Source organism: Oratosquilla oratoria, chromosome 4 (genome assembly GCF_046742065.1).
Source record: "Oratosquilla oratoria isolate Oo_2021 chromosome 4, ASM4674206v1, whole genome shotgun sequence".
Classification (NCBI taxonomy): Eukaryota; Metazoa; Arthropoda; class Malacostraca; order Stomatopoda; family Squillidae; genus Oratosquilla; species Oratosquilla oratoria.
In genome coordinates, this window is record NC_134780.1 from 82,162,766 (window position 1) to 82,185,265 (window position 22,500).

Below are 22,500 nucleotides of genomic sequence, written 5' to 3' on the forward strand. Positions count from 1 at the left end.
TACTGTTGGCGGTGGTGACAATACCCCAGGAACAGTACCACCAGAGTCACAACCAAGGTCAGTACCACCAACATCCTGGACTATGAAACAAAAGTCAAAGCTAAGTCACGGAAAAAATACATCGAATACTTGCACAGCATCCATTTGTTAATCCCCGTTCAGTGCCAATTGGTGACTATTTTCGTATTGAACCGTTGCCTTGCTGGTCGCAATCCAAGACTGTCGTCACAAGAGAAAGTAATGTGTTATTTGACAAACCACTTTCCCTTCATTTATTTGGTCGTATATTTTCCCGTTGGTTACAACGCTACGATAACTCTCTTAGCAAAAGCAAGCTACATTAAAAACTGCAATGAATATGATAATAAATGAATAAGTAAATAGAAATAATATACCAACGATTACATTTCACTTGAGAACACAGATTTTTCCCTGCTCTTCACCCCTCCAGTTCTTTGCGTACCTACAGACACTGACTCGATATGGATAGCGGTACCTTGTCAGTCCGGGTGCTTGTGCTATAATATCAGATAAATCCAGATAAAACTCTACTGATGTTGCCTTTTAATCTCATGTCTTAAGTACTGCGCAGTAGTTGTAATTAGAAACCATCATTTCAAATTACGTGTTGTCATATGAAAAACATTGAGACTTGGTTGATTACAAACTTGGAGTATCAGCGGTCACCGAATATAATAAAGTGACACCAGAGAAATATCTCACCAGAAACTAATTGCCCTTCATAGAAACCATGAATAGCACAACCAAAACAAAACCGGGGGTCCCTGTTGGATCATCGTCTCCCAAAGGTCCAACCGCATTGCCTCATGTGCTTACGGGCAGTGTGCCACCGAATGTGAGTAAGCACTGTCCAAGCAGATCCAAGCCTTGGACATTAAACAGCATGAAGAAAATGAAGATCTATACTTACAACGTAAGAACTCTCTCAGAAGACCACAGGCTGGACAGTCTAATGGAAGAACTACACAACACCAAGTGGGACATCTGTCTTTAGCTTTTGTAGATTACGAGGCCTTTTACTCGGTAGAACAAATAGCAATTCTAAACTCGCTACGCAATCAGGGTACAAACGAACAGATCGTAAGGGTTTTAGAAAAGATTTATATGAATGGTACCGCTATAATTATAATTCAACTACATAAAGATTCAGAAAAGATCAAGATAAAAAAAGGTTGTAATGGATTGTAATGGATTGTAATGGATTGCTCTGCCAAAGTTTAACTTGGTGATACACATGAAGAAAATGTTCTTTTGGCGCTGCTGCTGTTGGGGGGGGGAGTCTTTCAAGGCTTACTAGCTTTTTACAATGTTGCTCTCCTAAATCACTTCAGTCGAAATTAATTAAGCTCTAATTCTTCTTCAGGCCCTCCATATAGAGCAATAAGTAAATTTTCTCCTCCATCAGTCACTGACTTTTGTGTTGATGTCATGCTATTGAATACATCTGCATGCTTCCTTAGTCCTTCTCTCTTCTGTAAAAGCCTGAGTAGTTTATGCTTCCCTTGTCTGAAGAAAGACGAAACTGTATCACACCCACTTGCACCATGAAGTAAAAAGATGTAATATTTTAGTGAACCAAGGGAAGCTTGTAGATCAGAGGAATTATAATGTCTTGCAGGTACTTTTCCACGACCAGGTTTCAGGAAAGTAATATTTCTGTCTACTGGTGTCAGTGCAGCCATAAGTATAAGAAGCTAAACATCTCCAACAACAGCAATGTTACAAACAGAACTTAAACTCTCATGTATTGCCGTCTGTATTATCAATAAATCTGCATAGTCAGTTGCTTGTTTCACTGAGACACCTTTTACATTTAGTTTTCTGGACAATTGGGTGATAAATTTTTATTTGTTATGCTCATTTGATAGAAAATTTTCTTGATTAATACACACTTTGGTGTGGCGTTCAAAAACTATATCCGTGCTTTGGAATGTGCACGATATTCGTTCTCTCCCTGCATATTTTGTACTAGATTTTGAGTCCCTGTATCCATCAAACTCAATGACTGCATTTGTGTGGTAGTACTGTTTAATGTTAGAGATGTATGCATCATAGACTTCATCATAAGTCGTTCCTTGATTGTGTGATGGCCATACAACACGACGAAGGAGAAAACTTCCATCCACAATGAAAACTGCATCATCCAGATCTTGAAATGTGCTAACATAATTGAAAACACTATACATTGCAGCTTTGTCTTTCTCATGCCCTGTTCAGTAAATAATGCAGGTGGCATTGGAGCAAGCTCATACTCAAAATATTCTTGCAGATCATTAGCACTGTCTAATGTGCGTATTATTCTTTAAAAAAGAAGAGCTGTATCAACAGGAATTATATCTTCTCGAATTGTGGCACTTGAGTTAATTGTTGCCAGAGGTAACACACAGTTCTTGCGCTTCAATTTTACATCACTGAAAGTTTGTCCAGTTATAGCATTTATGCAGCAGTTTATTTTACCATCACCAATCATCCCATTTGCAAGTGACATAATCTCCTTATTTTCTGAAAAGGATGGATGAGACAGAAACCATTGTGAAACCCTTCCCATATCTTCATTATCTCTCAAAATCCTCGAAGGTCATAGTTCAGTGTGCTGCTCACTGTACGAACTTCTTAATCCACAAAACTCCTCAACTTTAGTGCAAAGTAGAGCTTGCAGTATTCATGAAACTCATCAACAGAAAACGTTTCATATCTCAAAACTAAAGTTATTGACATTTCGAGCCAAATAACTCAATTTTTTTTCAAGTGAGTGTAGATATACATATATCTATGGAAAGGAGAAAAGATTTTTTTTTTTTTTTTTTTATCGAGAGACATTTTAAAAAATACTTAAAGTTATCCAGGGAGATTTTTTTATGACGAAAAAGAAAATCGTTACCACTATTTCTTAATTTATTTTTTGAGAATAGTATTCGATTATTGAAGTCTTCCTCGATCAAAATTAAGCCGCATGTATCTATTGTAACCAAACTAATTTTCAAAACGGTAGGTTGAAAATTAGTTGAGCTATAATGAAAAACACCCATATTTTTTTTTTCGGCGTTGATTTATTTCAGTGGTTCTCAACCAGGGGGAAATTTACCCCGGGGGGGAAATTTGAATGTTTCAGGGTGGAAATTCTAGTCTGGAATTAAAATGCAGAAGAATTCCTCTTCTGCAAACCTCTCCAGACCACGACCAAAGCTCAGGATGTGATGGGCCTTATCAATGACTTTTTCGAAGACAGCAACATCAGCTGGGAGTCTCTGGTTGGGGTGTGCACGGATGGTGCACCAGCCATGCTTGGCTCTCGATCGGGGTTCGTCACGCTCGTCAAGCAAAAGAATCCGGCAGTGGAATCGACACACTATCTGATCCACAAAGAGGTGCTTGCTTCGAGAACTCTCCCCAAGAACTTCAAGAAGCATCTCGAGACTGTCATCAATGTCGTCAACTTTATCAAGGGTTCCGCTCTGAACACTCGGCTGTTCCGTCGGCTCTGTGAAGGCATGGAAGCCGACCACGAATCGTTGCTATTTCATACTCAGGTGAGGTGGCTCTCGAAGGGAAACATGTTGCAGCGAGTCCTGGAATTGTTTGATGAGGTGGTAGCCTTCCTTCGGGCCCAAGAGAATGTTGTGCTTCTGGAGGCGTTGGAGGGTGAGTTTTTCCGTGTGCGGCTGTCCTACTTGTCCGATATTTTCAGTGCATTGAACGAGCTCAACAGGAAACTGCAGGGCAAAGGGACCAACATTCTTTTTCAGTCGGACAAGATCAGAGCTTTCGTGGCTAAACTGGAACTGTGGAAGAAAAGAGCGGGGAGTGGAAGTTTTTCCTCATTCCTCGCTCTCAACGAATGTGTGGAGGATATGGAGGATGGTCTGCCTGATCCAATAGCCGAGGATATCAAACAACACCTCGAAGGCTTGGAGGAAGAATTCAAGTATTACTTCCCGGGGATCAAAATCGAGAGCAACGAGAACAAGCTTATCAGAGACCCATTTCAGAGGAACGTTGATGATGTGCCAGACGCGTGGCAGGAAGAGTTCCTGGACTTGAAAAACGACTCTGCAGCGAAGGATGCCTTCCAGAATATGGAACTGGAAGAGTTTTGGACCCAAGTCCGAGGAACCTACCCGCTTCTTGCGACTAATGCTCTGCGGATATTGGTCCAGTTTTCTTCCACCTACCTGTATGAGACAGGATTTTCGGCACTGGTACACCTCAAAACAAAGGCACGCAACAATTTGGAAGTGGAGGCGGATCTTCGATGTGCGCTCTCCATAACTCCTCCAGACATTGAAGGACTCGTGATAGGCAAACAATGCCAGAAGTCACACTAAAATGCTGTGTTAGTGTTAGTGTTCTTATTCAATACAATTTAATGTTAGCTGTCTTAGTGCATTTGAAAAATAAACTAGTAAATAGTCTCAGTGTGCTTTAACTGTTCTTTCTCTCATACACATGAAGGGGGAAATCTGGATGGTTGAATTGGGTGCAGGGGGAAATGACAGAAAATAGGTTGGGAACCACTGATTTATTTCATACCTCAAAAAATAATTATCATATTTCAATGAAACTTTGGGATTTTATACTAAAGGTACAAAGGGATATACACACCAGAAATCATGAAGATAGGAAGAAATTAATATCACCCACTAAGTAACTGGCGGCGCCTCCCCTTAAATGGAGAAAAATAAAACTCTTTCCCTGTGGTTCCCTATCGCGAGTTTTCATTCTTCACGTCCCTTCTTCCCCCTGATCTTCCAGTGACGTCACATTTCCACCAACCCCGATGTTTGAGAGTGTGCCAAAGATAGAAAGGTTCTGGAAAAGCTTCACAGTTAAAAGCACACTGGGAAGAAATTCAATTGTGTCATTCCCTTGGTCCTTTCGTTACGACTCCAAGAATCGTCCTTCCTTACTTCTTTCCTTTCGTTCTTTCTTTATCTTCTTCCTTCCTTGCTTCCTTCTTTTCGTTCTTCCTTCCTCATTTCTTTTCTTCCTTTTTTCCTTCCTTCCTTCCTTCCTTCCTCCCACCCTTCCTACTTTCTTCCCTTACTACCTTCATTCCTCCCTTGATTCTTTGGTCCTTTCGTCACGATTCCAAAGAATTGTCTTTCCTTTCTTCCCGCATTTCTTCCTTCCTTCTTTCACGCCTGAACAGACTCAAAGACCAGATTGATGCCGCCCTTGGCTTTCATTATATTCGGAGAGAATACGAGTTCGAGAGGATCCTCGTGGCCGGGCGCCAGGCGGAGATTCAAGTTGAGGACCAGGTGGGCAAGCGCCAGCTTGGTTTCCAGAAGAGCGAACCGCATCCCTGATGGACAAAAGAACAAAAGGAAGAAAAAACACAGATAAAAAGGTTATGTAAATAGATGAACAAAACATAAATAAATAAAAATAAGTAAATAGATAAATGAATAAATAAATAAATACATAGATAAATAAACAAGTAAATAAATAAATAAATAGTTCAATGAATGAATATGTAAAAGAAAATATATCTGAAATTCTTGATGTAGGGAGAACCATGGCGAGCCCGACTCCCGAAAAAGTAAAGAAAACACTTTACAGGCACACACTCATATAAATATATATATATATATATATATTATATATATATATATATATATATATGTATATATATATATATATGTATATATATATATGTATTTGCATATATATATATGTATATATATATATATATATATATATATATATATATATATATATATATTATTCAACCACAAACAACTTTTAATTCCATGCCATCGCAATCGAGACTGAAGAATCGCTCGATGGAGACATTTTGTTGGAAATTGAAACGTGGACGAGCCGAGGATTCGAACCCAGCTAACCCGTAACAAAGTTACAGTGACTTAAACCAATGCGCTATCAAGAGAGATATAAGTTGAGTACGATTTTCTTATGAACAAACGAATATGAAATGAAGAGGATGTCGTTTTTCATATTCGTTAGCTGGGACGATATGCAGAAGGTGGTCCCTTTCCAAAGTCTCCATGTAGAGCGATGCTGCCACCGCACTCAATGGAGACCCCATTGGAAGTCCCTCATGTTGTCTGTATTCCTGTTTGTTAAAAACAAAAGAACCAAACTTTATGCACCTATCCACCAACTCCAAGTAGTCACGCTTGTTGATGGGTAAGTTGTCGGTGTCAATGTGTTGTACTGTCTCTTTAACAGCCCGAAGGGCACCGTCTATTGTTACGTTTGTGTAGAGGGAAGTGATGTCAAAGCTTACCAGGCGTTGGTCATCCTCTTCATTTCACACAAAACAAACGACACAAGAAACCTACTGGAACAACTGAACAACGTGGACAAAAGAATTAAATTCACAGTAGAGGAAGAGACCAACGGTTCCCTACCTTTCCTAGACGCTGTCGTCATCAGATCGGACAGCAGCGCTAGGTTCAAGGTATACCGTAAACCGACAAACAAAGACGACTTCATCCACTATTTTAGCGCACATGACGAGAAGACCAAATCAGGGGTTATCATTGGGTTTTACCTTAGGGCTCTTAGAATATGCAGCGAAGAGTATTTACAAGAAGAAATTGAATACGTAACCGCTGCGTTCAGGAACCTAAGGTACCCAGAGGGCATGTTAGGGACGTCACTACGGAAAGCCATTAAAATCAGACAGAGGAAAGGAAGTGAAGAGAGGACAAATTTACGATACCTTGTGGTTCCTAACTCTGGCCTCTCTCACATGCTTTCCAAAACGTTGAGACAGACAGGACTCATCATAGTAAATGACACAGGGAAGAAAATAGGACACTTGACCACCAACAGAACCAAGACGAACCGTGACAATAGCATCGTTTACAAAATTCCCTGCAAAGGATGTGACTGTGCATACTACGGAGAGACATACAGAGGATTTAACAACAGACTCAGGGAACACAAAGCGGACATTAGACACCACCGAGAAACCAACGTTCTAGTTAACCACATTGACACAGAGGGACATTTGCCTAACTGGGAGGGTTCCACCATTCTAGCTAAAGGACTACACAAGAAACAACGGAAAATAATTGAATCACTTTACATTGCCAACCACAAAAACACAAACAAGAGAACTGGTGACTTGAAATGGACAAAATCTACCGCAACACTTGCCCTCCAAGAATGGCTTCCCAGACCCCCCGACCCTAAGTAGATACCTTTTTCCCACTTCGGCCTACCCTCTCCAGCTTTCTTCCTTTCACTCTGAAGTTCCTCCATGCTACCTTGCCCCAACTTTTTAACATGATTTATGCTTTTAATACTATTTGTTACTATTTATTTTCAACACTATTATTATTATCATTGTTATTATAACTATTATATATTTATTATTACTATCATTATATTTATTTATTATTACTATCATTATATATATTTACAATTTTATCATTTTTATTATTACCATCATTATTATTATTACTTTCATTATCTTTATTATTATTATTGTTATTATCATTGTTACTATCATTATTTAAATATTTAATTTTTCGTTTTTATTATCATTGTTATCACTATTATTGTCATAATTACTATTAGTAATTTAAAATTTCTTGGTTATTAGTATTATCATTTTTATTATATTTATATTTTTATCTTTATTTTTATTATTATTATTACTTTTATTCTATTGTTATTATTTTCATTATTATTATTATTACTTCTACTGTATTGCTATTATCATTTTTGTTATTATTGTTAATATTATTATTTAAATATTATCTTCATTGTTATCATTACTATTGTTACATTTTCTATTAATAATTTCTTTGTTATTAGTGTTATCATATTTAATTGTAAAAATTTATTCATTGTTACGTTAGCCACAATGTGATGTTCACATTCGTCACCAACTATGGTAACTCGGAGAGGTGGTGAGGTCCACCCCATGTATATAATGCCCACAGCCCGTTTGTACACATATTCCTTTGAAAAAGCATACCTGCGAAACTAGTCAGGAATAAACTCAAGACTAAGACTCCTGTGTTTCCTATTCCGCTTACATCAACCTGTCATAATGTCTCAACATATATATATATATATATATATATATATATATATATATATATATATTCATACACGAGGACTGTCCGGAAAGTATCCAGCCATTATAAATACTTGCAAAACTAGCATTGCAATCCTAACAAAAGTTGGTGGATACTGACAGAGGACCCTACTGCGCATACGTTAGTGGCCCCATGTGACAACTAAGTTACCGGCCGGACACAGTTGAGTGAAGGTGTGTACTGTTTGACCGTTGCATCGACAATGACTGAGCGATTAGATCAGAGAATCCGTGTAAAGTTTTGTTGCAAACTTGAATATTCGTCAGCGGAAACTATTCAAATGATTAAGAAGGCATTCCAGGATTATTTAGTTAGTGAAGCACAGATAAAGATGTGGTACAAACGCTTCAAAGAAGGCCGAGAATCTGTCAAAAGTGATCCACGTTCTGGTAGGCCTTCATCAAGCAGAACACCCAAAAATGTTGAACGTGTGAAGACTGCAATCAATGAAAATCGCCAATTAATAGTCCGAGAATTAAAAGATGATCTTAGTATCTCGCGGACAAGTGTTTCAGAAAATTTGACGGAAGATCTTGGCATGACACGTGTAGCGGCAAAATTCGTCCCGCGTCTCCTGATCCATGAGCAGAAGGAATTTCGTGTTAAAACTTCACAGGACAAACTTCAAACTGCTACAAAAGACTCAAATTTCCTGAAACAAGTAATAACTGGAGATGACTCGTGGCTCTACGGCTATGACCCAGAAAAAAAAGCCCATTCTAGCCAATGAAAGTCACCTGCCTTTCCACGTCCGAAAAAGGCACAGCAAAGTCGAAACAAAGTAAAAGTCATGTTGATTTTTTTTTTTTTTTTTTTTTATCAGAGTGTTGTCCACAAGTACGCTCCTCAAGGCCAAACAATAACGAAGAAGTATTACATCAAAGTTCTTCGCCGTCTGAGGGATGCAGTGAGAATAAAACGGCCCCAGCTGTGGTCTGGTGGAGACTGGATCCTTCATGATGATAAGGCACCTGCCAATTCTTCACGTGTTGTGCAGGGATTTTTGGTAAAACATTCCATCACGCAGCTAATTCAAACCACCTACAGCCCACATCTATCTCCATAGACGAAATTAAGAAGAATGCGACGAGCCAGCTGATTAAGATCCCAAAAGAGGATTTTGCAAGTTATTCTAAAACGTGGAAGGGACGCTGGGAAAAGTGTGTGAAGTCCGAATGAGACTATTTTGAAGGAGAGTAGGGCGCCATGGACAGACCACGTATATATATATGCATATAGATATATGTATATATATATATATATATATATATATGTATATCTATATGTATGTATGTATGTATGTATGTATGTATGTATATATATATATATATACATTTATATATGTATATATATATAATATATATATGTGTGTATATATATACTTGTATGTGTGTGTGTGTGTGTGTGTGTGTGTGTGTGTGTGTGTGTGTGTGTGTGTGTGTGTGTGTGTGTGTGTGTGTGTACATGCATTTATATATATATGATATTATATAATATAATATAATGTAATATAATAATATGATATAATGTGATATAATATAATATAATATAGTATAATATAATACAATATGATATAGTATGATATGATATAATATGATATAGTATAATATGATACAATAAAATGTAATATAATATAACATGATATAATATAATATAATATAATATAATATAATATAATATAATATAATATAATATAATATAGTATGATATAATATAATATAATTCTGGTTGACTTACCGATGCAGTTTCTGGGTCCCTGGCCGAAGGATTGGAAGGCGAAGCTTTGTTCAGGGGTTTTGTTCTCAGGGAGAAAGCGTTCCGGCTTGAAGTCGTCCGGGTCCTCCCAGATTCTAGGGTCCCGGTTCACTCCCCAGGCATTGATTGTGATCACTGTGCCCTTCTCGATCTTCACGTCAGTTCCAGGAAGTCTGCAAGAAGAAAACATTGAGGAAGAGGAAGAAAACAGGGCCAATATCCATAAAAATGTTCCATTTCCAAACATTGTTCTGACTAAGTACAAGGGATTGTATATATTTTTTCACCCGTCACTCGTCTTATTAGGTCATAACATATATATAACTAGAGATTCAACATACGTGTATTCTTTGGTGGTGGCTCTATCGATCATCGGTACAGGCGGAAAAAGACGCAGCGCCTCTGGAAGAGAGGAAAGGAGTGACCATCAGACTCATAAGAACATAAGAATGAAGGAGACTGTAAGAGACCATAAGGCTTACACTAGGCAGTTCCATGCCCATTACCACCTGTCATCCTCATCCATAAAGTTATCTAACCGGTTATTAAAACAACCGATAGTTTCAGCGCTCACTGCATGGTTACTAAGACTATTCTATTCGTTCACTACTCTTTTAGTAAGCCAATTCTTGCCTATTTCCTTCATAAATATAAATTTGTCCAATTTAAACCCATTACTGCGAGTCCTGCTCTGTTGTCTTAAAATGTAACCATCACTAACCATGCACGTGATCCATACACATGTGAGATGCTACTCGTCTTTAGCAAGACCTCCAATCTTGCAGATCTCACAAATTCCTCAATCACAAAACAAGTTGACTAATGAATGCAACGTAAGACAACATGACGCCATCGCGCCATCACCAACACGAAATACCTATGCCACCAGACAGGTCCATTGATCCCTTTGTTATACCTACCCCAACTACATTATCTTAAATTCAATATATACGCCATAACTGGCCACATCCACCAATAATATAACTAAACCCCATACAATGGAACTAACACCCGCATAGTGTATGTTTAACGACTAACACATCTCCCATATAGCAACCTACAACAACATGCTTCCTTAAGCGCTTTTTCATTTTATAAACGAACGGCTGCGCCCGTCGTAGATAGGGCTGCCTAGGTGAAGGACCTAGCAGTAGAGGTAGGGTGAGGCTCTCCCTTATCTTCACTAGGGGAGGTATTTCCCCTTTGTACATAAAATGTCCAGTACTTGAAAATAAAGTGAAGAAGAACATCGCCCCCGTTTCAAGGAACCCATCTTTAGAACATCTGCTCCATATGAAAGTACACACAATAAGGGCTACATAAATGGTGGCAAGCGGTGTTCGCATGCCAACCCGAACAGACTACCTGACTAAAATAGTCGTCCTCAACCAAGCCGCTCAAGCCACACCTACCGAAGAGCCCGCTCGTACTGCCCCACATACAGTATAAAACCCCTGCTACATAAATGGTGGCAGGCGGTACTCCCACGCCCCTGAAATAGACGCCCGACTAGAACCGCCGTTGCCTACCAGGTCCGCTGACCAAGACCAGCCACGCCTACCAGGTCTGTCATCCGCCGACTGCACCCCTTCAACCCGCCGGTGCTCCCACACCACAAAGAGAATCACTAGTCCTCGACCAGCCACGCCTACCACGCCTACCCCGCCGGTATTCCCACACCAACCAAGGAAGACTACCTCAACCAAGCCGCCCCAACCACGCCTACAAATACACACACACACACACACAATTCGGGTTACATGATTGGTGGTGAAATTGAAAGGCATTCGATTTTAAACCACCTTGTGGCAGCTTGCTACTAATCTAAAGAGAACACTCAGTCTGAAGAGAGACCGCCTTACGAAGAAAAACAACGACTAGAATCGTCAACCCAGAGCAGTGATTCCCAGCAAACTTCAATCAGTTCAACGCATCGAACTTCAACCAAATCACTAGTGCAAGCGCATCGACTTTCAGACTTCAAACGAGCGTTTTTATTCTGCGCCGTGCACTCACCTCCACCCACTCAAACCCCAACCTCCACCTGAGACGAGTGGCAAGAGCCGACCCAGCGCGCTAAGTCATCAGTTCACAACTAGCGACGCAACTATAGCCACCCCTCCACCAACCACTCCTTCCGAGACGACATTCGAACTTCTAGGAACATCTGCCGATCGCCACAGGTGTGACCTGCAGTTGTAGCAATCTTAGAATCGGTGATGAAAACGAAAAGTATTCTATTTCAAACCACATCTTTAATCGAACCCCCGAAATCGAGGCAAGACTCCACTCGCCCCCACGCACCTCCAAGCAAGCGAGCATCTATACACCACTCCCTCCACCAACCGCCGCCCCCCCCAACGAGGTGACAATCTGACAAGAAACGCAAATCGCAAGCTCAGCAAACAATCCACTCGGTAAGTAATACTACTGACCCCTCTACTTCTCAAACAGAGCCAGACGACTCCAATAAGCCGTGAGGACCCAACGCACTGACTCGAAGGTCGAGCTGGTACCACACAGGACTTCAGTCAAGACGCATAGGACCCCCAGGGCGATAAGACTCGTCTAGAGTCATCTCCATATACCCCGTCCCCAACTAACGTCACCAGTCATCGTGAGTACCAAATTACGTACATCCACTAATCCCCTTTAATCTTTCTAGCTCACCTCATACGGAGCCGGACGAGAGCCTGCCCTCTACCCCCATCCACCCCCTTGAAAACCAGGAACTTCGCGTCGGTTGAGCTAATCCTCGCTTAACCACCTCAACACTGCAACCACTCCCTCCACCGCGCCCACGACTGGAGACCGCACCCGTCACCTCAGCACTGCAACCACTCCCTCCACCGCGACCCACAGCTGCATCCGCCTTCCTTTCTTCCACCACCCCCTTCCGTCTACCGCCTACCTCCGACTGAGACACATGAACTATCAAACAGCGCTGAAAAACTGCAATGCCAGCAATATTTACGGTCAAGTTAGCACCAGCTACAAATTAACTCCTTCAGTCTACCGTCAGTCTCCAGCTACCCACAGTGCTATCCAGGCTATCCAAGTAGCTTTCGTCAAGTGAAGTACTCAAATGTCAATTTTTACATATACTCACACTCCTAAGATACCCACAGATACTGTAAGAATAATTACACATATGCACCAGTAGGTAGATGCACTAATAGGTATATACATATATCAATGAAAACATACAATCTACAACAAGTAAACTGAACAAACGTTGAATGCATAAATAAACACATGAATCAATATTCAAAACAAGAAGTGCATAAACATATAAGAGAAACAGTTATTAACTAATGCGCATTAATCAGATCCCACATATCAAGATAAAAAGTGATCACATAATTCACTACCAATTCTTCAAGTCAACATAGCATCCAACAAAATCAACATTCATAAGATGTAAAGTAAATAATACACAACAAATTCTCCAATCCACATAGATCTACTAAAAAGAATCTATGTACATATCAACCAACAGCTAATACAAATAAACTAATATAGGCAAACAAACACATACTACGAATAACAGATATAGGATTCAATAATACCAAACACCATATAACCAAATAAAATCTCAGATATATAGAACTCAATAATTACATACCATACATCTCCCAGTGCATTTTTAACAAACTCATTCTATATAAATGTCAAATCTCAAATACGAGCTACAATATCACCTCTGCCATCATGTACTCAAATATCTAATCCATATATAACAACTCAATATCACATTAACCTTATACTAAATCAGACTAACTCACACCCAACAAAATGCTCAGCTCAGCACACCCCAGCCACAGCTCCCACCCCAAGGAAATCTCACAAGCTATCACCCAAAGCCAACACATAATAAAATAAGACAAACAAAGGAAAACAAAACAACAACTCCCACAATGAACAAAACCAACACATAAAACCATGCAATTAAAATAAAATCAATCCACCCAAGGAACGCAAGAAGTCATGAGTTTCGATAGGTTTCAAAGAACTCACGATCGCTTAAAATAAATAAATAAATAAATAAATAAAATAAATAAATAAAAATCTATCTATATAAAAATCTTCTCTGTTTCCTTCTGACCCTAACGCCCAGGAATAATACACAATTATATCAAATTCAAAACTATACCAACTCCATCTATTGCCAACATAATATAACTATCTCCAATACATTAGTCTGAACTCAATATACAAAGTATTCTCACCTTACCAACTCAACTCTGAAATGCTATAGCTCAGACAAATCCAAGATACAAGAAAAAAATCGCACAAAATTTAAGAAAGACACTATCCTCAAAACTTCCTACTCAAAGACGACCAATTATCATTTCATACCATAATCTAAACCCACTTACTGTATACCTCAATCTCAGACTTATTTTGTTTTTAAATTCAAAATGACAATTTCCCATAAAAAATATAGCTAATAATCATTCACAAAACCTCGACGAAACAAATATATACAACATTAGCAACATTTCATTCATAACATAATGGAACAAAATAAATAGATAAACTTACAACAAACAGTCTGATCAATTTTAAGCAACATTAGAATAGATGTTAAATACTTCTCACAGAGACAACAGAAAACTAGGTCAATCCATTAGAAATAATCCCAAATTCCTACACTATAGTCCTACCTGAACTTTACGCAGGATAGAAAACTGATATCACACATGTCCATTTGTAAAAAAAAAAAAAAAAATTATATTTAGTTATGTAACAACATACATGTTCCTTTAATAGCTTCACAAACTATCTTCACTCACTCACTTCACTCTGGCACTACAACAAGATGCCTCCAGACTCTCCGATCTGCTGTTAACATCTCTATATCGTCGGGGTCGACGTCCAGGGCTAGCAAGTAAAGAAGAACATCGCCCCCGTTTCAAGGAACCCATTTTTAGAACCTCTGTCCCATATGTAAGCCCACACAATAAGGGCTACATAATATGATGACAATGTTTGCGTCATCCTTGTTAAAGCCTTTGATTCACTTGAACACCTCTATCAGGTTACTCCGCAATCTGCGTCTTTCCAGAGATTGTAAGTTAAGGTGCCTAAGCCTCTTTTCGTAAGGTAAATTCATGACCCCATGTATAATTTTAGTTATTCTCCTCTGTACTGATTCTAGTGAATTTATGTCCATTCTATAAGACGGAGACCAAAACTGTACTGCATAGTCAAGGATGGGTCTAACTAACGCTAGACAGAGTTTGATGATTATTTCTGCACTTATATTCTTAACTGTCCTGGCAATGAAACCTAATGCTCTGTTAGCTTTATTCCTGGCATTAATAACTGTTTCCTGGATTTAAGGTCAGGACTTACTAGAACTCCCAAGTCTCTCTCCCATTCAATTTTCTCTAAAAACGTGTTATCTAAGCTCTATCTGTTTTCGGGGTTGTGTAGCCCTACGTTCAACACGCTGGACTTTGAGACATTGAAGTCCATTTGCCATTTCACCTACCATGTGAACAATTTGTTAAGATCATCCTGCAGAATCTCGGCGTCGTCTCCTGATCTAGCTAGGCGTCCTATTTTGGTGTCGCCCGCAAACTTACTAACATCACTATTAATCCCGTTGTCCCAAGTCGTTTATGTACATGATAAACAATAAGGGGCCCAAAACAGACCCCTATGGAACTCCACTAGAAACATTCCCCCATTTGGATTTTACACCACTTATGGTGACCCGCTGTTTTCTGTCACTGATCCAAGCTCTATTCCATTCAAACACTTTTCCTCTTATGCCATGGGCTTTGATTCCATTTAGAATTTTCTAATGGGGCACTTTTTCGAACGCTTTGCTAAAGTCAATGTAAATAACATTGTAACTATCATTGTCATCTGACGCCTTATATATTTTAGTGTAAAAAATAGATTAGTCACACATGACTTACCCGTGGTTCACTGATAACTTACACCCTGACACACAGGCGTGACCCAAGGACAGCAGTAACTGTCTTCACCCTGCTTCTTCTCTCCCCTTTATATTTCTGTAAACAAGATCTGCAACTACTGTCTGTATTGTGTCAGTGTGCATAGGTGCTTTTTTTGTCACCGTTCGGCCTAGCGAGGTCATTTGTTATCCCATGAGGCTTACTTGTCGCGTTCCTCCTCAGAGCAGGGGCTAAGACCCCAGGAGGGTTCGAACTTAGGTTTTGCTAGGGTAGAAGAACAAACCAGTGGTGTATGTTTTGTTGTTTATTACGAGTGCTAGAGTGTGGGAGTGGAATTCAGAATACTGCCTTATTTTGACCTGATGCTCGGAGCAGCCTCCTAACGACTGTTCTCCTTCTGTCTCTAAACATTAAGAATACCTCGGTAATGTTAGGCACCTCCCTCTAAGGCCGTACATTTCATCTTACCCATGATTGGCTAAGGGCAAAACACTAAATATATATATATATATATATATATATATATATATATATATATATATATATATATATATATATATATATATTATTTGGATGATGGAGAACATAAACACAGGGGAAGGCTCGGAACCCTAAACACTCTAACGTTTCGTTGCTGTTAGACAGTTGTCTCCAATGCGGTTCATGGCGGCTCGCTCTCAGCCAATCGGAGCGTATAATGCGAGATCGGCCGGTACGAGATAGGCTGCGTACCTGAAAGAAGCGACCGTGAGTTACGGTTTAGAGCACCGTCGACCTTGGCCAATCAACATGCAGTACGCGAGCTGTCCAGGCCACCACGGAACCCGTGGGAAGGACTGATTGCCTCGGAACCCAGTAAAGAACCTCTCCAAGCTGCTCGACGCGTCGATTTCGAGTCCAGCAGCCATCTCTCCTCCCGGATCTGGAGCCACCAGTCACTCCCCTCATATAGATATTAATATACGTGTGTGTGTGTGTGTGTGTGTGTGTGTGTGTGTGTGTGTGTGTGTGTGTGTGTGTGTGTGTGTGTGTGTGTGTGTGTGTGTGTGTGTGTGTGTGTGTCTGTGTGTGTGTGTGTACATATATATGTATATACACATACATACATATATATATATATATATATATATATATATATATATATATATTTGTGTGCGTACGCATGTGTATTTTCTAATTTTAATTACCCACACGTTGAGCACTGCGGTCGAACAAAGGGCAAAATCGTACAAGAGCTGGTGTTCCCGGAGGTAACCGCTAGTTGAGGCATTGTCATAGTGTTTACAACAGAGCTGCCTTTATTTCTCATAATTTTACATCCAATGTGTGAAGGTGCTATTTCTGATATTTGTTCAAGATTTTCTACAACTATGTCATCTGCAATATGAGTAGATAAACGGAAAAGGGTGCATTCAACATTAGAATAGAAGTTGACGTACTGCAATAAGAAATGACTCTCTCTCTCTCTCTCTCTCTCTCTCTCTCTCTCTCTCTCTCTCTCTCTCTCTCTCTCTCTCTCTCTCTCTCTCTCTCTCTCTCTCTCTCTCTCTCTCTCTTCCCCCAGCTACCCATCTAAAATTACCACAACACTCTACCCCCGGTTTGGGAACCATTGGTATATAGTCAGACTTACCGTGCAGGCAAGCCTCGAGATACTTGGCTTCTCCTATGGCCTTGTAATTGAGTTCCCCATAGGTCTCCATCAGACTTCGGAGCTCTTCGCGAAGTCGCTCTTGTACTTCATGATGTCTGGCCAGAAGATCCGCAGCAAAGCTGAGCGCCGTGGAGGTGGTTTGGAATCCCGCAAAAAGGAACAGGACAACTTGGGCTGTGATGGTTTCATCGGTAACAGCTGCGCAAGAGGCAATATATATGTATATATATATATATATATATATATATATATATATATATATATATATATATATACAGTATATACACTCAAACCTCGTTTATCCGGCCTTCATATATCCGGATTTCGGTTTATCCAGACGTTTTGAAGCAGCTGGGCAGCTAAATACTATTTTCGAAAACAATATTTAGCTGCCCGAAAAACCGCCACGTACGCGAGGCGAACGATGCCGAGTTACAGTAGTTTGAAATGTAAACACCAGATGGCGCGCGGCGGAGTATATAAACGACACCTATTTACAGTACACTACTATACAGTACTACGAATACACCTGTGTCATCATGCCTAATAAAGTCGTGAAACGAAAGCAAGTTGCTCTAACAGTGCGGCAAAAATTGGACTTAATCAAGAAATCATTGCCTCTGTAACCGGTGAAGAGGAGCCGGATGTGAACGTAAAGAAAGTTAGGCTTTCTCAACTCCGCTCATGCGTCGATGCCTTACTTGATTTTACGACTTACAGCACCATCCCTGAAACTGCCTCACATTATGGATTTCTGAGAATGTTGAGAGAATTGATCATCAAGGAGCAGCACCAGGCAGGTCGTCAAGGAAAAATAACGAGTTTTTTCACTCCTGCACCACCAGCTCAAGTCTGTGAACCTGGCCCATCACAAGATGCAAGTACCCCACCACCGGATTTCGAGGGATTTTCATCAGATGAAAACGAGTAAAGAACACTTGTTTCAACCTCAAACCAATGTGTTATGTTCCACTATGTGTTAAGGTTAGTTGGAGGGTGAATTTGGGTTTATAACTTTATATTTTGGACTAAGATAAAATAAAAATTCAATATCCGGATTTTTTCATTATCCGGACAGGTAGCTGCACCAATTAATCCGGAAAAAACGAGGTTTGAGTATATATATATATATATATATATATATATATATATATATATATATATATATATATATATATATATATATATATATATATATACATACCATAGTACAACAACGTGGGGTTTTTTTCAGCAAACATCGTCCAAGAAGTGACAAATAACGATCTTAATTAAGTGGAACGAGAACGAGATCAAACGCGAAAAGAGGAAAATAAGGGTGAAGTGAGCTTTAGCATGAGAGGAACAAATGGTGTGCATGGCTTCCATTATAATAAAAATTCCGACAAGGTCAAACTACCCAAATCACGTCTATGATGGTGAAGTAAAAGAAAGAACAGAAGGATATAAGTCGAACACTAATTGAATTCATGAAAAACTGGATGTTTTGAATGAGTGAGTCACGATCCAGTGTAACATGTGGATGCAGGTGCAAGTGAAGTATAAAGTGATCTGCGATCGCAGATATAAACCCACGCGCACGCCTGCATCTACACATCACACGTGTTTATATATATGCATATATGTCTATGTCAAAGAATGTATGAACAGAATTGCCGTGCTATACGGCTGAGTACAAATAAGAAAAAATTCTTCGACACTTTCTAGGATGCATTAGTATCAACAGGGTTTTGATTTGCATACATGACTTGATAAGTATCCATCAGAAATAGCCTTGTTAATAGAAGAAAGCAAGAGACTTCACTACTGAGTACAATAGTTTTCTACCTTCTTGTTGCATTAGTATCAACAGGGTTTTAATTCGCGTACATAACTTGATAAGTATACATCAGAAATAGTCTTGTTAATAAAAAAGAAAGCAAGAGACTTCACTACTGACTACAATAGTTTTCTACCTTCTTGTTGCCAGGTGCCAAGAATATACCCCACCAGAAAGTGTCGAGGACCTTCTTTCCTCATCTGTATAAGAGAAGATAAATCACTTTAGATCCACTCACGATATTTGCTCTTCCCCGTGTCCAGGTCGTGTTCTTGTTTGGCCTCCAGCATCAAATCTATGAAATCACCCCGCCTTTCGCTGTTCTTCCTCATTTTTAGGGTCGCCTTTGCGGTCTCGCTGAAGATGTCAACAGCCGGATCTGTGAACCTCAACCTCAGGAAATTAAAAAGTCGTGGACTAATCAAAAGCAGAGCAAATTTTAAGGCAACCAATACTCCAGGGGTACTTGTAATTTTCTCGGCTGCTGTGGCAAACTCCTCCTTTTCGTTGTCGATGCAGTTCGTCTCGATCCTAAAGGCGGAGGTAGTGATAGTGTCCAAGGTGAAACGATTAAAGAGACTGTGCATCTCTACCTTGTCCCTCGTGGTTCCTTCCTTTAAGCACCACTCGACTAGTTTCTTGCACTTGGCCTCGATCAAGGGGAAGGTCCCTTTCAGCTTCCCCGAAGTGAAGGTAGGAGACATGGTAGATCTCATCCTTTTCCACTTTTCTCCTGACAGTGTAAAAAGCATTTCCCGAAAGAGCACCTCATCCGACTTCCCGAGATCAAAGGGTCTTCGGTCCACAAAGTGGTCGAAGTCCTTCACCAGGATGTTTTTCAAAAGGGCGAGGTCGTGGACGATCAAGATAGGCCTGACACCTTCATACCATCCCATGTAAGGGACTTTTGACTTTATCAGATACTGTGTGGAAGAAAGAAGTGCTGATTAATATTCCTGACAAAAAGCACCGTCAATACGGTTATTTAAATGATGAACTTTATTCTACTGAAAGAAAATATGTTTTTGTAGTTGAATTGGGGGTTAGCGTAAGGGGGTCACGATAGAATGCATGTACATACACCTCAATGGTATATGAAACAGGCTATTCTAGTATAAATTCTCGCAAACTTAGCCAACCTGGAGACCATAGCTCCCCACAAGCTGGGAAAGCATAGGAACGAAGCAGTGGAGTCATGCAGGTGGTAAATGAGAGATTTTGTAGAACAGTTTAAAGGAGGGATGGTGGAGATTAGTTTTCGTTCATGTGACTGGTTCGTAATGATGTAACTAATGTCTCTGAAATATTGACTAGATAAAACTTATGCAGCCGATACCATACATACATACATACATACATACATACATACATACATACATACATACATACATTTTTATATACATAAATGCAGAAGTCTTGCGATTTTAAGGAACTTGGATCCACTCTTCAACTATGATTGGTCCCAGGTCTGCTCTGGCCCGGGGTGGTAGCACCTGTAAGAGCCTCCACCAGAGATTATTGGATAAATGGATAGACCTTGTGTCGAGAATCGACAGGCAGGTGGGTGGATGCCCTTCGTTATTCTGGCAACTCCTGTAGCCGAAAGTGGCCCCAAGGTATTGACCCTCTCCACCTTACATTTTACCTACATTTATATTCAACTTCCTTCTTCCGCATACCTTTCCAAACTCTGTCACTAACTTTCTTAATGCCTCTTTTGATCCAGCCACAAGCGCAGTGCTGTCAGCAAAAAACAACTGACATATCTCCCAATATTCTCCATTTTCTTTAACCATCTCCTATCCCCGGCCTATTACCCTTGCATTTACCTCTTGCACCACCCCATCCATATATACATTGAACAGTCATGGCGACATGACACATCCCTGGCGAAGTCCCACCTTTACCTCAAACCACTCGCTCTCTTCATTTCCCATTTTAACACAGGTTCTATTACTCTCGTAAAAATACTTGACAGTTCTTAACAGTTTTCCTCCTATCCTATATATCTACGAGTACCTCCCTCAGTGCTTTCCTGTCTACCCTGTCATAAGCCTATTCCAAATCCATAAAGGGCCAAAAACCATCCCTATCTTTTCCGAAAGGTTTCTCACATATCTCACTACAAAAATCTGATCCACGCAACCCCTACTTTTTCAAAACCCACACTGTTCCTCACCAATTATTCCCTCCGTTCCTCTCCTAATTCCTCTCAAACAAAACCCTCTCCCATATGCCCTCCCAACTACATACAACAAAATGTTCCCTCTAAAACTGCTACACTCACACTTGTCCACTTTTCCCTTGTAATGCAGAACTATACAAGCACTCCTCAAGTCCTCCGCCACTCTAACCAGCCAGTCCACCATTACTGTACCTCCCTTCTTTAGACACTCCGCATGACACCCATCTAACCCAGGTGCCTTACCTATTCTCATTTTGATAATAAATTGAAAATTTATTATCTAATCTAAATAGTGTGAATTCTAACATCCAATTCACGATCGAAAATGAGATAGACGGACAACTACCTTTTCTAGACACCGTGTTAATAAGATCAGGATGCGGCGTTAGATTTAAAGTTTACAGGAAACCGACAAATAAAAATTACTTCATTCATTTCTACAGTGCACATAATAAGAGGACAAAGACTGGTGTGGTGATAGGCCTGTTTTTAAGAGCACTTCGTATTTGTAGTGATGAATTTCTAGCGGATGAAATTGAAATAATTAAAACAACTTTTGAAAAGCTCAAATACCCCAGAGGGTTACTTTGCACCCTGGAGGAGAAGGCTCGTAGTATACTACGCAGCAAAAGAGAAAAGTCCAACGCTAAATATTGGGTGGTCCCAAATTCCAATCTAACAAGAGATCTAGACAAAATCTTATCGTCCTCCAACATTCGTCTTGCAACTTCCACAGGTACGAAAATAAAGGACCTTTTAATCAAGAAAAAAGACCCAACCACAAATACAAACAGCGTAGTTTACGAAATCCCGTGTGGTGGATGTGACAGAAAATACATCGGTGAAACCGGCAGAGGCTTAGACACCAGATTGAAAGAACACCGAGCAGATGTAAGACACCACAGGGTTAGTAGTGCATTAGTTAACCATGTCGATGAAAGAGGCCATCTACCAAAATGGGACCAGGCAAGAATTCTCATGGATAACATTACACGGCAGGAAAGAAAGGCGATGGAGTCCGTTTTTATCAACATCCATGATAACATCAATAAGAGAAC

General features: G+C 39.9%; 3 protein-coding genes across 5 annotated transcripts in view; 1 reads left to right on the top strand and 2 right to left on the bottom strand.

Moving 5' to 3' along the window:
- Positions 1 to 458, bottom strand: part of LOC143024987 (cytochrome P450 6k1-like) — a 19,164-nt gene extending 18,706 nt beyond the window's left edge. Inside the window, exons 1-2 of the mRNA XM_076184543.1 lie at positions 427 to 458; positions 1 to 80 (exon numbers count right to left, since the gene is read on the bottom strand). The exon at positions 1 to 80 is cut by the window's left edge and continues 103 nt beyond it. Coding sequence (XP_076040658.1) covers positions 1 to 74 — 74 coding nt within the window. The 5' untranslated portion in view covers positions 75 to 80; positions 427 to 458. The remainder of the gene's footprint in view (positions 81 to 426) is intronic.
- A 2,760-nt stretch (positions 459 to 3,218) lies between these two features.
- Positions 3,219 to 4,346, top strand: LOC143024573 (protein FAM200C-like). Its single transcript, XM_076183384.1, has one exon. It carries the CDS (start codon positions 3,219 to 3,221, stop codon positions 4,344 to 4,346), a length of 1,128 nt encoding a protein of 375 aa, XP_076039499.1.
- A 182-nt stretch (positions 4,347 to 4,528) lies between these two features.
- LOC143024988 (cytochrome P450 9e2-like) overlaps positions 4,529 to 22,500 on the bottom strand; it is a 30,837-nt gene continuing 12,865 nt past the window's right edge. For 2 of the 3 annotated variants that reach the window (XM_076184544.1, XM_076184545.1), the window contains exons 3-7: positions 19,496 to 20,180; positions 17,418 to 17,636; positions 10,196 to 10,256; positions 9,837 to 10,027; positions 4,532 to 5,326 (exon numbers count right to left, since the gene is read on the bottom strand). In XM_076184544.1, coding sequence (XP_076040659.1) covers positions 5,157 to 5,326; positions 9,837 to 10,027; positions 10,196 to 10,256; positions 17,418 to 17,636; positions 19,496 to 20,180 — 1,326 coding nt within the window. In that variant the 3' untranslated portion in view covers positions 4,532 to 5,156. Of the gene's footprint in view, positions 5,327 to 9,836; positions 10,028 to 10,195; positions 10,257 to 17,417; positions 17,637 to 19,495; positions 20,181 to 22,500 lie in introns of all 3 variants that reach the window. The other variant, XM_076184546.1, reaches the window with a different exon arrangement.

What these genes read in the sequence shown, in the direction of transcription:
- LOC143024573 (XM_076183384.1), top strand. Translation starts at nt 3,219, where the DNA reads ATGGGCCTTATCAATGACTTTTTCGAAGACAGCAACATCAGCTGGGAG.